At 38.3% G+C, this 14,220-nt stretch overlaps 1 protein-coding gene across 1 annotated transcript; it reads right to left on the minus strand.

The window, feature by feature from the left end:
- Positions 1-200: 200 nt before the first annotated feature.
- On the minus strand, positions 201-899 carry LOC145292269 (uncharacterized). Its single transcript, XM_080138592.1, has one exon. It carries the CDS (start codon positions 897-899, stop codon positions 201-203), a length of 699 nt encoding a protein of 232 aa, XP_079994718.1.
- Positions 900-14,220: the final 13,321 nt, after the last annotated feature.

A 14,220-nucleotide genomic window follows, 5' to 3' on the forward strand; every position in this document is an offset into this window, starting at 1 on the left:
TTCTGAGAACTTCGACTGAAGTTTTAAACCTATTTGTTATAACTCCCACTTCTTCACTTAGCCAACATTCAACCTGCTATCTCTATATCCCCTACCTCTCACCGAATACATACAAGCATATTATATTTGCATATCCCCCCCCTCTCTCTCTCTCTTATTATAAACACTGGACTGACAAAATTCCAAAATAACGATAGTATTCATCTCCGAAAATAAAATCCAAATAATGAACACCGTGATGGATGACTATCCATATTAAAATGTATGTAAACCGAACCTTCTTCCCAGCACTGGAGCAGAAGTTGATAGAAATGATCAAGGAGAACTGTATTTTTGCCGGCCTTGATGTTTTCAGGTGGAATACCATCGCCACCTGGAGCTTTACCACTAGTAAGGATGTCAATGGCTTCAGTGACTTCATCAGGGGAGGGGGGAGTATCCAGCTCATCCATGGCTGGCAGGGGTGGGATGCCTTCAATTGCTGCATTAGTGACGATATTCTTATGTGAGTATAGCTGCTTATAATATTCAGCCCATCTCTCCATTTGCTTTTCACAGTTAGTGATGATATTGCCTGATTCTGATTTCAGTGGTGCAGTCTTAACTATACTAAGGCCGAAGGCCACCTTCAGTCCCGCATACATCCCCCAAACATTTCCGCAGTCAGCAGAAAGTTGGATGCTGCTACATAGGTTCAGCCAGCATTCGTTGGTGTATCGTCTGGCAGTCTTCTTGGCATCACTTTTGGCCTTCCTGAGTGCAGCAAGTGTCTTCTCGGAAGGGTCTCTTTTATATTCAAGCAGCGCAACACGTTTAGCTGAGATAACTGGCTCTAATTCAGTGATCCCCGTTTCAAACCAGTCTGGATTCTTCTTTTTCTGCTTACCAAAGATGTCCATACCAGAGTTGTAGATGGCCTCGCGAATGTGTCCCCATCTCTCTTCTGCTGTATTGGTTGGACAGTCTTTTAAGGCTTCCTGGAGCGAGTCTACAATGCACGCGCACGCGTTGGGAAAGGAGGTGAAGGCTATATTTATGCGGGGTCATTCTTTTTGCTTGGTGTTGTGGATTTTCTTAGGTTTGATACAGACTTTAACTGCAACTAGCGTGTGGTAAATATCACAGTCTGCACTGTGGTAGCTGCAAGTATTACAGACATAATTCAGCAAATTTCTTCTGGTAATGATGCGATCTAGTTGGTGCCACTGACGGGACCTGGGGTGCTGCCAAAACACTCTGTGATATGGCTTTGTTTGGAAAAATGTGTTTGTGATGCATAAGTCATTGAATGGACACAACTCGAGGAATCTCTCTCCATTTTCGTTCATCTTTCTGATGCCAAAATGACCGATGCAACAAGACCAGGAGTCACGGTTTGCTCTGATACAGACATTGAAATCACTGAAGAGGTATAGTTTATCTGAGGCAGGAATTGTGGTTATGGTGCTTACTAGCTCCTTGTAGAACTCGTCCTTTATCTTAGTACAAGAGTTGAGAGTGGGAGCATAGATACTCAGGATATTCACTGGGCCTGATTTTCTGGAGAGACACATAGGGAGGATTCTTGGTGTGGCTTTGGATAGAAGTTCAACTGTGGACAGAAGACTGTTCTTCACTGCCAGTTCAACACGGTGTTGGCGTGGCTCCTCTGCCTTGCCAGAAAAAAGTGTAATCCTGTTCTCTGATGCTACCACTGTCTGCGAGTCTCATCTCCTGCAGGGCTGCAATGTCAATGTTGAGCCTCTTTAACTCACGGTTTATTATAGCTGTCTTTCTTACGTTGTCAATTTGCTGGAGATCATTTGAGAGTTCAGGATACATGGTCCTAATATTCCAAGTTGCCAGTCTCAGCGCTGACGGCTTTGAAAATTTTCAAGATTTGGTTTTGGTTTTGGCAGGTGCAAAGTTTCTGATCTGCTTTTCAGCTTTTTTCCTAGCTCCAGTCACCCAATGAAGCAAACAGACCATTAGCGAGTCAGAATCTAATTAACCAGGGGCTGTTCGGCTTAAGGTGGGCGATGGTTGACTAGTCGGGATTTCGATGATCCCTTCCACTGTCAGAGACAAACCGTAGCATTCAAGTTTATGCCAATATGGTCAAGACTTATAACAGAGCAGTACATTTGGCACCAGTTTGGTTGCAGGAGTTGCTAGAGCAGTTTGCACAGCACACTGATCCGCCTTTGGGGCTCCACTCCTGGTTTGATAACTTTACTCCCCTACACTTGGTCGTTGGATCATTAATCTCTTCCGCCCTCTAGCCATTGACAAATTAGCAGCAGTTCCTCCTTCTAAATTAGTGATGCAGTGTAAACATCACCCCCTCCCCCTCATGTGGTTTAGCCCGCCAGCTGAAGCAGTGTACCAGGGTGTGACACTTGGAATAAGCATGTGAGAGATTAGGAGGTGGATGGGGTCCAGTGGCACTCATCTGCCTTAAAAGGTAGGACACAGTATGCCAAGCTGCCAAAGATACTACCTCTATCCAGCGTCCCCTACACCCTATACATACATACATAAAAAAATTTAAAAAGGCTTCCTTCAGTATTGACAGACTATGGATACCTACTGTAAGGGTGCCTGCACGTGAAATTTTTGTGGCAATCTCCAACCACACCTCTCCTGAGTCGACATTGTTGAATACTAGTGGCAAGTGGAGGTTCAGGGTGACTGGAAAGCACATACAGCGCCTAGAATTCAAAATGGTCACTCATCTAGTACTAGCCAGGCACAACATTGCTTAATTTCGGTGATCTGATGAGAACCGGTGTGTCAATGTGATTATGCCGTACATACATACATGCATACATACATACATACATCCACACATACACACATACATGGTGATTGTCACTTCTTGACAGAAGAAGACCATCTTTCCCTTACTTTATTGTTGATTACTCAATCATTTTCATGTATTTTTGAAAAAAATATTTTTTTTAATTATATACACATATATGCACTTATACACACATACATATATACATGTGGAGATCTGATCAAAATGCATGAATTCCTATTTTCTGTGTGAACGAAAGTGGTTCTTCAGACCAGCCCAGCTCTTACACAGTCTGTTGCAAAGGTCACACTTAAACTGAGATTGAGAGATACCAACTGCTGCTGCTCTACTGTGGACGCTCATATGATGCTTCAGGCCTCCACTCGATTTACAGACCACAAAGCAAACAGAACATCTGTGCCCTGCAATGTTATCCCCATCAAAGAAAGATTGATCTCCATGTGAATGCTTATGGCTAGCCAGGTCAGCTCCGGATAAAGTCATTTTACCACATAAATCACAGGTGTGGTTCTGCATGAAATCCTCCGACAGACCTGATATATCTGACAGATTTTCCTTCCGGATATCACGCTTCATTTTTGCATGCTCATATTTTTTTTTCTCAAAACTATCACAGCCATGATAGACCAAGGAGCGCCACTTTTTACGATCATTGGAAGCATGTTTCCTAACTGAACATGTCAATACCAAGAGCTTTAAGATTATCTTTGATGTTATCCTTAAAGTGTTTCCTCGGTTTATGTTGTGGATGCTTTCCTTGTATAATTTTACCATAGAACAGGCGCTTTGGCAATCTATCGTCGTCCATCCTTGTCAGATGTCCAGCCCACCTCATCTGGTTGCATATAATCAACTCACAAGATACATCAGCCTGCATGAGAACATCCACATCAGATATAAAAGTGCTCCACCTGATGCCCAGAATGTGTCTCAGGAATTTCTGGTGCACTCTCTCCATGACTTTTATGTGTCTACCATAAGTTGTCCAGGCTTCAGAAACGTAAAGCAGGGATGGTAAAATACAAGATTGATAGAACCTGATCTTTGTATGAATAGTTATACCCCTGTCAGACCATACTCGCTTCCCTAAGCCACCAAAAGCCTTAGTGGCATGCTGTATCCTATAGTTGACCTCAGCATCCAGGGTTCCATCTCTGACGAGAGTACTACCCAAATACACAAATGTGTCAACCACGGCAAGTCTCTGGTTGTTGACAAAAATATTTGGTTCCACATACAAACTACCAGGTGGAGGTGTGAACATGAGTTTAGTCTTCTCAAGACTAATAGTAAGCCCAAAAGACGCACAGGCCCCAGAAAACAGATCCATGATACCCTGCATATCCCTCTCACCATGGGCCATGAGATCAGCGTCATCCACATAAAGCAATTCACGAACCAGGTGCTGAAATGTCCTTGTAGAAGCATGAAAACGACGAAGATCAATGACCCTACCTGTAGTTCTGAAACGCAAACAAACACCTAGAGAACATTCCCTAAAGGCATATGATAACATAGTTGCAAAATAAATTGAAAAAAGTGTAGGTGCTGGGATATCACCCTGCTTCACACCATTGTCAACCGATATGGGTTCCGATAGACATCCGTTGAAGTTCAGTCGAGCCTTCATATTAGTGTGGAGCTCCCTGAGTAATTATAGAAATTGAGGTGGACATCCCAACTTCCCCAGAATTATCCATAGGGCACTTCTGTTCACCGTATCAAAAGCCTTAGTGAAATCAACAAAAACCTGATAAAGTGGAACACAGTGTTCAGTACATTTCTCCTGCAACTGCTGAGCAGAGAAGATCATGTTCGTGGTTTCTCTGCCCGGACGAAAGCCACTTTGGCTTTCTGGAATGACGGATTGACAAATATACTTAAACAATCTATTGAGTGGAACTCTGGAAAATACTTTGCCAACTGCTTCCAACAAACTTATCCCACAATAACTTCCACAGTCGGTCCTGGACCCTTTCCCTTGTACAGTGATATAAGAATTGCATCAACCCAATCCTGATGGACGGGAACACCCTTCCAGATATCAGTGATAAGATGAAGAATTTCATGAACAAGTCTATCACCCCCCATGTAAGAGGACTTCCACAGGAATACCATCAAGCCCTGGAGCCCTCCCAACGTTCACTTCCTTGATTGCATCTCTAATTTCATTCTCAGATGGGAATACAGACATTTCATGGATAAGCTTCTGTTGTGATAAAAATTCATTGATGACGTCCTCATCAACATTAGAGGGGTTGTCAAAGAGATCAGAATAATGTTCGGTCCAATGAAGGAGAATCTTGTTAGGATCCTTTATAAGGGCAATTCCATCATTTGAGAGTAGGGGAGATGTAGATAGTGTTTGAGGACCAAAAACCTTTTTAAGCAAATGGTACATGTGTTTGAGGTCTTTACAATCAAAAACTATCTGGATTTGGTTGGCGAGTTTAGCCCACCACTGATTCTTCATTTGGCAGAGTAGCTTTTGGAGAATACCCTTGTTTGCTTTAAGTGACTGTCGGAGGGACCCTCGACCCCCATGAGAGGCAGACAACATCTTATGGTGCAACTCATTTTTAGCACTTAAGAGTGGAGTAATTTCAGAATCATTATCATCAAACCAATCCTGATGTTTAGATTTGTGGAAGCCAAGAACATCTACACTTATTTCATAGATTGTATTTTTAAAATGCGCCCACGACCCATCAAAATCAGCAGAATTAACTACGGATCAAAGCTTTTCACGTACACTTGGATCAGCCAGCCTGGACACATCAACCCGCCTGGGAATCCCAACACCACCCAACCTACACTTCCTCCTTATACAGACTTTCAACTTCCCGCATACCAAAAAGTGATCTGTGCTGCATTCAGCTCCACGCATAACATGTACACTACAGACGTCCCGCAAATCTGCCTTCCTGGAAATAATGTAATCGATCAAGTGACCTTGTTTTGAACGAGGATGGGTCCAGGTAAACCTATGGACCTCTTTGTGGCTGAAGAAAGTGTTACAGATAGCAAGGTCAAACTGAGTGCATAGATGGAGAAGATGCAGACCATTACTGTTGACCCTACCTACACCAAACCGGCCGAGTGAGTCACAGGTGTGATGATCCTTGTCAACCCTTGCATTTAGATCACCCATGAGTAAGATCTTCTCAGATAAAGGAATAGAGGAAATGGTACGACTGAGATCTCGGTAAAACGCTGTGATGGTGTCTTCATCATGACCCATGGTAGGGGCATACACAGATAAAATCGTCATATACCTACTGTGTGCAAGAGGGAAGCGCATCATCATAATTCTGTCACTTACACAGATTGGCTGTTCAATCTTCTTCACCAAATCAGAACGTACTGCAAAGCCAATTCCATCCTCTCGTCTCAGCCCCGATGGTTTTCCTTTCCAAAAAAAGGTGTATCCCGAGCACACTTCCACCAATTGATCCTCACCACTCAATCGTGTTTCAGACAATACCGCAATGTCTATGCTGTACCTAGCGAGCTTTCTTGCAACAATAGCTGTCCTACGCTCAGGTCTTTCACTATCCAGGACATCTAGCAAAGTTCTCACATTCCACGTAGCAACAATTAGGTTATTCCTCTCCTGATAAAATTTTGATTTTCCTTGTTTATTATTTTTCTTCAACTTTATCTTGTTTCTCCTGCAAATATAGAGCAACCGCCGACCGCAGCTAATAAAAGCGTAGCCAATTTTTAGGTCACCTTTTTTAGACCCTTCCCAAATTCATGGGTGAGCAGTGTATCCCTAGAAAAGGCTGCTCAGCTGGCAGATCATCCACTGAAGTTGCTTCCACCCTGTAAGCGATTTAGTCGACAATGTTAGATAAATCACTGGCCGCCTATGTGCAGATTTGCAGCTATGCACTTCCAGCACACTAAGCATGTGCACGTCACCACTCACCTATCGCCATAGGACTTCTTTTTTCTTTTTTTTTTTTTCAAAAGATATTTGCACATAACGATCGCGACACAACATGCTTGTGCTACACATATTGTACCCTCTCGCACCCTACCACTAGTTGCCCAGTGACAAACTGAAATAGTGAGATGACTGAGCAGTGGCATAGTGTGCATGTTTTATTATCACGAAGTTTTACCTCTCCGGCAGCTGGACATATACACACACATACACATAAGCAAGCAAACATGCATATGTATTTATATATCCCTAGTTCTCACAATATAGTAACCCCCCAGAACTTGAGAGGGAGGCTAACAGGTACTACACCTTGCCCAAGGGTGACCTGAAACTATGCAAGGCAGAGGCGTTCATGTCCCTGGGGTAGTAGGTTACCCGCATACCCAACATACATACATACATACATACATACATACATACATACATACATACATACATTTAAACAGACAGGTGAGATTTATATAATAGATTACAAACAGAATTATGTATACATACCCACACTAATTTTCTACAACAAATCTTAGTTATTTCATCTTTCATTTGTTATTTGAATAAATCGCATGTATTCGAAAGTCTTGTGCTTGTTAGTGGTTAATGTTTTGTTGTTATATGTGCAAACCATTCAATCCAGGTAAAAAATATTATTCTTTTAACGAAATTAAATTCTTGGTCCTATTTGACTTTGAGAAGTTTTATTCATTTTAGTCCAAGAGACGAGATGATCAGCAGCTATTCATGAATGTGGTAAATAAAAACAGCAATGATAAAGAAAATAAAAAGATCCTGTATGAACATCGCATGTATAGAGAACACTTCTTATTTGCTATGAAAACGAACACTTCTTATTTGCTATGAAAACGAACACTTCTTATTTGCTATGAAAATGAACACTTCTTATTTGCTATGAAAACGAACACTTCTTATTTGCTATGAAAACGAACACTTCTTATTTGCTCTTGAAAACGAACACTTCTTATTTACTCTTGAAAATGAACACTTCTTATTTGCTCTTGAAAATGAACACTTCTTATTTGCTCTTGAAAATGAACACTTCTTATTTGCTCTTGAAAATGTTACAAAATGAGTTTTGCAAAAAAACAAAAAAACAAAAGCTCTTCTCATCATGCGCAGTGTGCGCACACACTCTTGATTTGCTCTTGTGAGTACTGTCTAGATATGTGTCAAGGTAGGATAGGAGGTAGAGTTGGGATGTTGTTCAAAATTGGAGAATAAATGCTGCTGTGGAATGCATCATAGAATGGTGGATATTTGAGGGAAACCTTTTCAGAATTTTAGTTTGGGGGAAGTTTTTGTGGCGAGACAGTTTTAAAGAAACATTTCTAAATAAAACATTTTAGGTAATACTCAAATGTGACAGGTCGATGAAAATGTTATGTGATAAACACAAACAAAATAATGAGTTTAAAAGCATCAGTTTACAAAAGAGATATTTTATATACATTTAAAATGGAGATTTACATACAAAAATATAAAATGTGTGTTCATATTTTGAGAGTCCTTGTAGAACAAAGTGGATTCATTAACTGATTCATTAACTGACTCATGGATAATTCATGGCCCTCCAAACGAGGGCCATGAATTATCCATGAGTCTGAAAAATCCTAATCAAAACTTCCCCACTCAATTACAAAATTTACATTTGGTTGCAAGTTTTCAATAATAGTTAGTATTCAGTTGTTTACACTGTAGAAAGTTCGTGAAAAATGCTAGGAGTATTTAAATGAATAAGTTTATACATTTATTTTTTTTGTGCAGCTGACAATGTGAAGGAGTTAATGAGCTGTGTGTATGTGTGTGCATTAGTGTCAATGCGCATATGCTTATGACTGCACATGGGTGTGGGGTGAGTGGGGTTTAGAAATGCTTTCCCAATGCCCAACAGAGGGAAATTAACATAAAGCAGATGTTAGTTCTGTCATGGACTCAAACTGTCTGTGAAGGAAAAAATCCGTCTTTTTATACATTCAAGGCGGATCAAAACGGCAACGTTGATAAATTCAGAGAAATGCGTTTGATTGGTTTAAACTATTCTTATTTGTTTTTATTAATTACGGTGAATGCATGCGTAGAGTCATATGTGTAGAAGAAACAAGTTTAACTCTTTGTGGGCTGATGAGGTCCCTAAAGGCCCGAGTGAGTCATGTGATATTAAATATATTTACTTTTTTAATTGAAAAGAAATGTATTTTTTTTTTAAATAAAAGCATTTTTCAATAGTTTCCATTTCTTCCACACATATCAGAAAAACATTACAGTATGTAAAAAAAAAAAAAAAAAAAAAAAATGCAACAAAAACAAAAAAACAGCATACGACGTCATGAAGAATACACATATAAAGTTTGGCAAGTCTGATTTCATACATTCCGTGTGGACGCCATTGGTCTTCTAGATAATCTTGGACATGCAGTCCATGAAAGGTTAAACATTTTCATTTTGAACACCGAAGGGTGAACTTTGTCACTTGCGACAGATAACTATCCCTGTGTGGGTAAAAATGTGAGGGAAATGGTACTTTTTATGTAAATACTCAATGACATGGATGGGTTTCATTCTCCTGAGTAAGTAATATTTTTATTACAGCCTGCATTTTGTCTATTTTTTAGCCAGCAGGTCTCATCTACAAAATATCCCCAAAATTTATTAAATATTTGGTTGCTTATGTAACATTATACATGGAATCCACATGTTGTATTCAGTCTACGTCGCAAGGAACATAGACCAAGTAATAACTCGACTTCTTTTTTTTTTTGTAACAATGACATTTATTTCCAGGTATTTTACCAGAATAAACCCTGATCATGCTCCTTCTCTCTGACCTATGTCCTCTTGACCGTTGTTTCAAATGTGCTCTCAAAAATGTTCTCAAACATGTTCTCGAACATGTTCTCGAACATGATAAATATGCTGAACATGATCGCTCTATAGTCTTTTTTTGCACACGACTCGAAATTTGCATTCATGCGTCCACACTCTGTTACATTACTGATTAGCCTAGGTATAATCAGGGCCCAATTTGGTTACTTCTGCTAGTACTTTTATATCAATTTTCGATAAAAATTTCTTACATGTCATACACTATAATTATTTGCGTGTAGCAGATTGTTGCAATAAGCACTTTCTGTGGCCAATCTTGCAGTCAATACATTGACAAGCTGTGACATGGCAAAAGATACTGCAGCTGAATCATTGCGATCGCACTGTAATGATATCCCAGGAAATTTTTTTTAACAAATTTAAATAACACGACTTTTTCAATAATGATAATGATGGTTCCCAAGTTTTTTTTTTGTTGTTTTTTTGCAACTTTTATATTTATTTTATATTTCAGACTATTATGCGTCTCTCTCAACCTAACATGGTCTTGTTTCATGTTTAGCAAGGAAGAATAATATTAGGGAATAACATGTTAAACCATTGCCGTTTCTTCTCTACTCGCCTTTCCGTTTTATTTTATTCCCTTGCTTTTTTCTTATCTTCTAGCAAGCAACGCTCACAGCAAAAGAGAAGTGGGTTGTACTTACAACCATTGTTTACAACTACGTCTGTCAAAGCAGATCATATGGCCTGATTGGAATAAAAAAAAAAAACAAATAAAATAGTGTTTATTAATTTACTATCAAACCATGTATGGAGTACTATTTTCATATTTGGGCTGGTGAATCTCTGTCCCATTTGAGAGGTCCTGATAAGGTGCAGAAAAATATCTGTAATTTGATTGACCCAACCTGTTCTTCTTCTCTGCAACCTCTGTCTCATATACGTGATGTTGCTAGTCTCACTCTTTTCTATAAAGATTATTATAACATATGTTCTTCAGAATTCTCTGACCTTTTCTCTGCTTCCTTTGTTCCAGTTCGTTTAACTCGTTGGTCTAGTGGTTTTCATTATCGCTGTTTTGATATCTCATTATAATACAGCTTCCTATTCCAAGAACTGCAGGTTTGTGGAACACTTCATACTGACTGTTTTCCTCCTACTTACAGCATTGGTCTTTTAAAGACTAAAGTCAATAGGCATCTCCAGTCTTTGTGATAATCATCTTTCGTTATTGTTAGCTGTTTACATCAAGTGGTTTAATTCTGTGTCTGGAGTGATTTCCATGAAAAGAAATCAATCATAAGGTTTCCAGGTGATTTACAAAACAAGTCAGAGAGTCTCAGAATTTAGATAAATAAAACAGATTGTTATCCAACAGTAAAGAGATTCTCCAGCTGACACCAGAGTGTCGATACACAAAAAAACAAAACAAAAACAAAAAAACGTAGGATTTCATATTACATCCGTTACAACAGAAAATTAACAATAATGACAAACTTTCATACAAAATAACATAATTGCTGACATGAATGTTTGCTAGCAAATAAAATTTAAAAAATTCAAGTTACTCCATTCCTCTTTCGACTCGTATACCGTTCTATTTATACCCTACAAGCACTTTAACTTACTCAAAATACATCTATATATATATAAAGTAGTAGCGTTCATGTGTGTGTGTGAGTGTATGTTTCTGTGTGTACAATTCTCCTACAGCCCACACCACTGAACCGATCATGACCAAACCTGGCATGAGGATGGTCCCCCGCCTAGGGATGGTACACACCATTTTCCAACGTCATGGTACAAAATTAAGGTCATATTTGGCACAGATTTTCATAAACTCCCCCACCTAGAGATGGTGCACACCAAGTTGGGGGTTCGCTACCTTAAACACCTTAAACAATAGTTGCTCTTACAACAATCTACTTACTGCAAGGGTGCCCGCGAAGTGGGTATCCGAGCGTACAGTAAAATCCCATGTGGAGGGCGGATATCTTTGCTGGTATTCAAAATAATTCAATATAATAATAGACCATACATGTTTGCTTATTTTTCATACGGATCAATGGCACGACTTCGGGATTATTTTCTACTAAACATTTTAATCCATTAAAAACGAGCAAAAATTATAGTCTGTTGACTTAGAATGAGTGGCTTATGTAAAATCCATTGTTGAATATGAGTAAATTTGTGCTCATTTTTGTATTAAATACTAATCTCTATTAATCACCAACCATGCATCGAATAGATACCATAATACTTAGTTCGCTGCACCTTATCATAATAAAAGTCCATACAAAATTACAGCCATATTGGCTTAGTAGTTTCTGAGAAAAAGTAGAACGGACAAACAAACAGACTACAAGAAATATAATATAGACATGTATATGTCCCGAAACACATGGCCATTAAAAAACATTCTTTTTTGTAAACATCTTACATGTACAATGTGTGTGATAGTGCACTGCTATTTCAACAAATCCATAGATAAACACTATCTTGTGACAAATAAAATAATTTTGGGCCTGGTGTTGCCACATACATCAACAAAACCCTGAAAAAAATGACATCAAACAAATATAATATCAGTGGGGTTTAGAAGAAATATCTGTGCCATAACTGACAAGAGCTCTTTTGATAGCTATCATTGGCATCCTGTGAATCTTGGCACCTCTTATTTTAGACTAGCATTTCAGCCCGGCGTTGCCCGGGTGTTTGAAGGTGTATGTTGAGTAAAAAAAAAGAAAAAAAGCGGCCAATTTTTTTAAAATTTGACCCCTATTATGACCCCTTAACATTTATTGTTTTGGGCTCAAATCAAATTATTAAGTTATATCCATGTCCAAGGAACCTATATCTAAAATTTCAATTGTTTATACCCAAAACTGGCGGAGGCGTTTTGTAGAGTTCTCAAAGGTCAAATCGTTTAACTTTGACCCCTTAACATCCAAATTTTTGGCCGAAAACTGATTACAAAGATTTTCCCAAAGCTCAGTACCCTGTATATCAAATTTCGAGTCTGTAGACTGAAGATTGACAGAATTATTGCATAGGAAAATGTACATATACACACACACACACACACACACACAGACACACAAACACGTTCACTTTTATAGATATACTAGCATTTCAGCCCGGCGTTGTCTGAGTGTTTGGAGGTGTATGTTGAGCAAAAAAAAAAAAAAAAAAAGCGGTCGGTTTTTTTAACTTTGACCCCTATTATGACCCGTTAACATTTATTGTTTTGGGCTCTGTAGACTGAAAATTGAGTTATTGCGTAGGGAAATGTACACACACACACACACACACACACACACACACACACACACACACACACACACACACGAGAGATTTGGGAAAATCTTTGTAATCCGTTTTCGACCAGGAATTTGGCTGTTAGGAGGGTAAAAGTTCAACGATTTGACCTTTGAGAACTCTACCAAACGCCTCCGCCAATTTTGGGAATAAACAATTGAAATTTTAGATATAGGTTCCTTGGACATGGATCTTACTTAATAACTTGATTTGAGCCCAAAACAATAAATGTTAAGGGGTCATAATAGGGGTAAAACTTTAAAAAATTTGACCTTTGCAGCCTCTACCAAATTACTCAGACAATTTCTCGTCTAAACATTCGAAATTTTACATAAAGGGTATTCAGAGATAAGGCAAGCTTTTTAATTGGTTTGGGTAAAAAAAAAATGAGCTATCAATATATAAATGTATGTATATATGTTTGCATGTCTGCCTAAAACATTCAACAGAGGCGACGGATTTTCACAATATCAGTATCGTTTGAAGCTCGACCCTTCAGACGAAAAATACCGAAAAATTGGCTAAAAACATTAATTTCTTCACCCTCAACTGGGCACTTTTCTACAGAGAGGGTTCGCTTATATTTTCGAAAGTCATCCCCTCTTTTCGATTGTCTAGCCTTAATTTGAATCTATGTCACTTCTGATTTGGCAGTGGTTGTAACAGCAAAAACATCACGTTTTTTTTTTCATGTTCTTTTCCTCCTTTGCAGTACGCGTTCGAGACTGCCTTCCTACTACCAATTTTTTTTTGTTTGCTCAACACACACCCCCAAACACTTGCGTAATGCGGAGCACCCATGCTAGTATATATATATATATATATATATATATATATATATATATATATATATATATATATATATATATATATATTATTTTTAAAATGTAATTATCCACTTTTTAAAAATAATAAATAATATATATATATACCGCTCCCCATGTGGGGGTACCAAATTGGTTAAAAGGGAAAATTATTCCCAACTCGCATTTAGGTAAAAATGCACTTTCGTAAATAATTGAATTCATTCAAAACATATCGCTTAAACCAAAACAAAACAACATCTATATATATATATATATATATATATATATATATATATGCTCCTATAAATTCGTTTTTCTTTTGTGTGTATTGATATTTATATTAAAAACCCTCTTTTCTATTTATTTAAAAAAGAAAATACAATTTTCTTATACATGGGTTGTGGAATTGCATTCACTAGCAAACGATCTAACTAATTTGCATATTCTTTTAAACATTCATTTTAATTAATTCCTTATTAGTTGCTTCGGTTTTCTAATGGGATAATCAT

Source organism: Euprymna scolopes, chromosome 13 (genome assembly GCF_053919585.1).
Source record: "Euprymna scolopes isolate OS-2025 chromosome 13, ASM5391958v1, whole genome shotgun sequence".
In the NCBI taxonomy this organism is placed as follows: domain Eukaryota; kingdom Metazoa; phylum Mollusca; class Cephalopoda; order Sepiida; family Sepiolidae; genus Euprymna; species Euprymna scolopes.

Bases quoted from the DNA above. Each gene is read 5' to 3' on its own strand.
- LOC145292269 (XM_080138592.1), bottom strand. From the start codon at position 899: ATGGACATCTTTGGTAAGCAGAAAAAGAAGAATCCAGACTGGTTTGAA.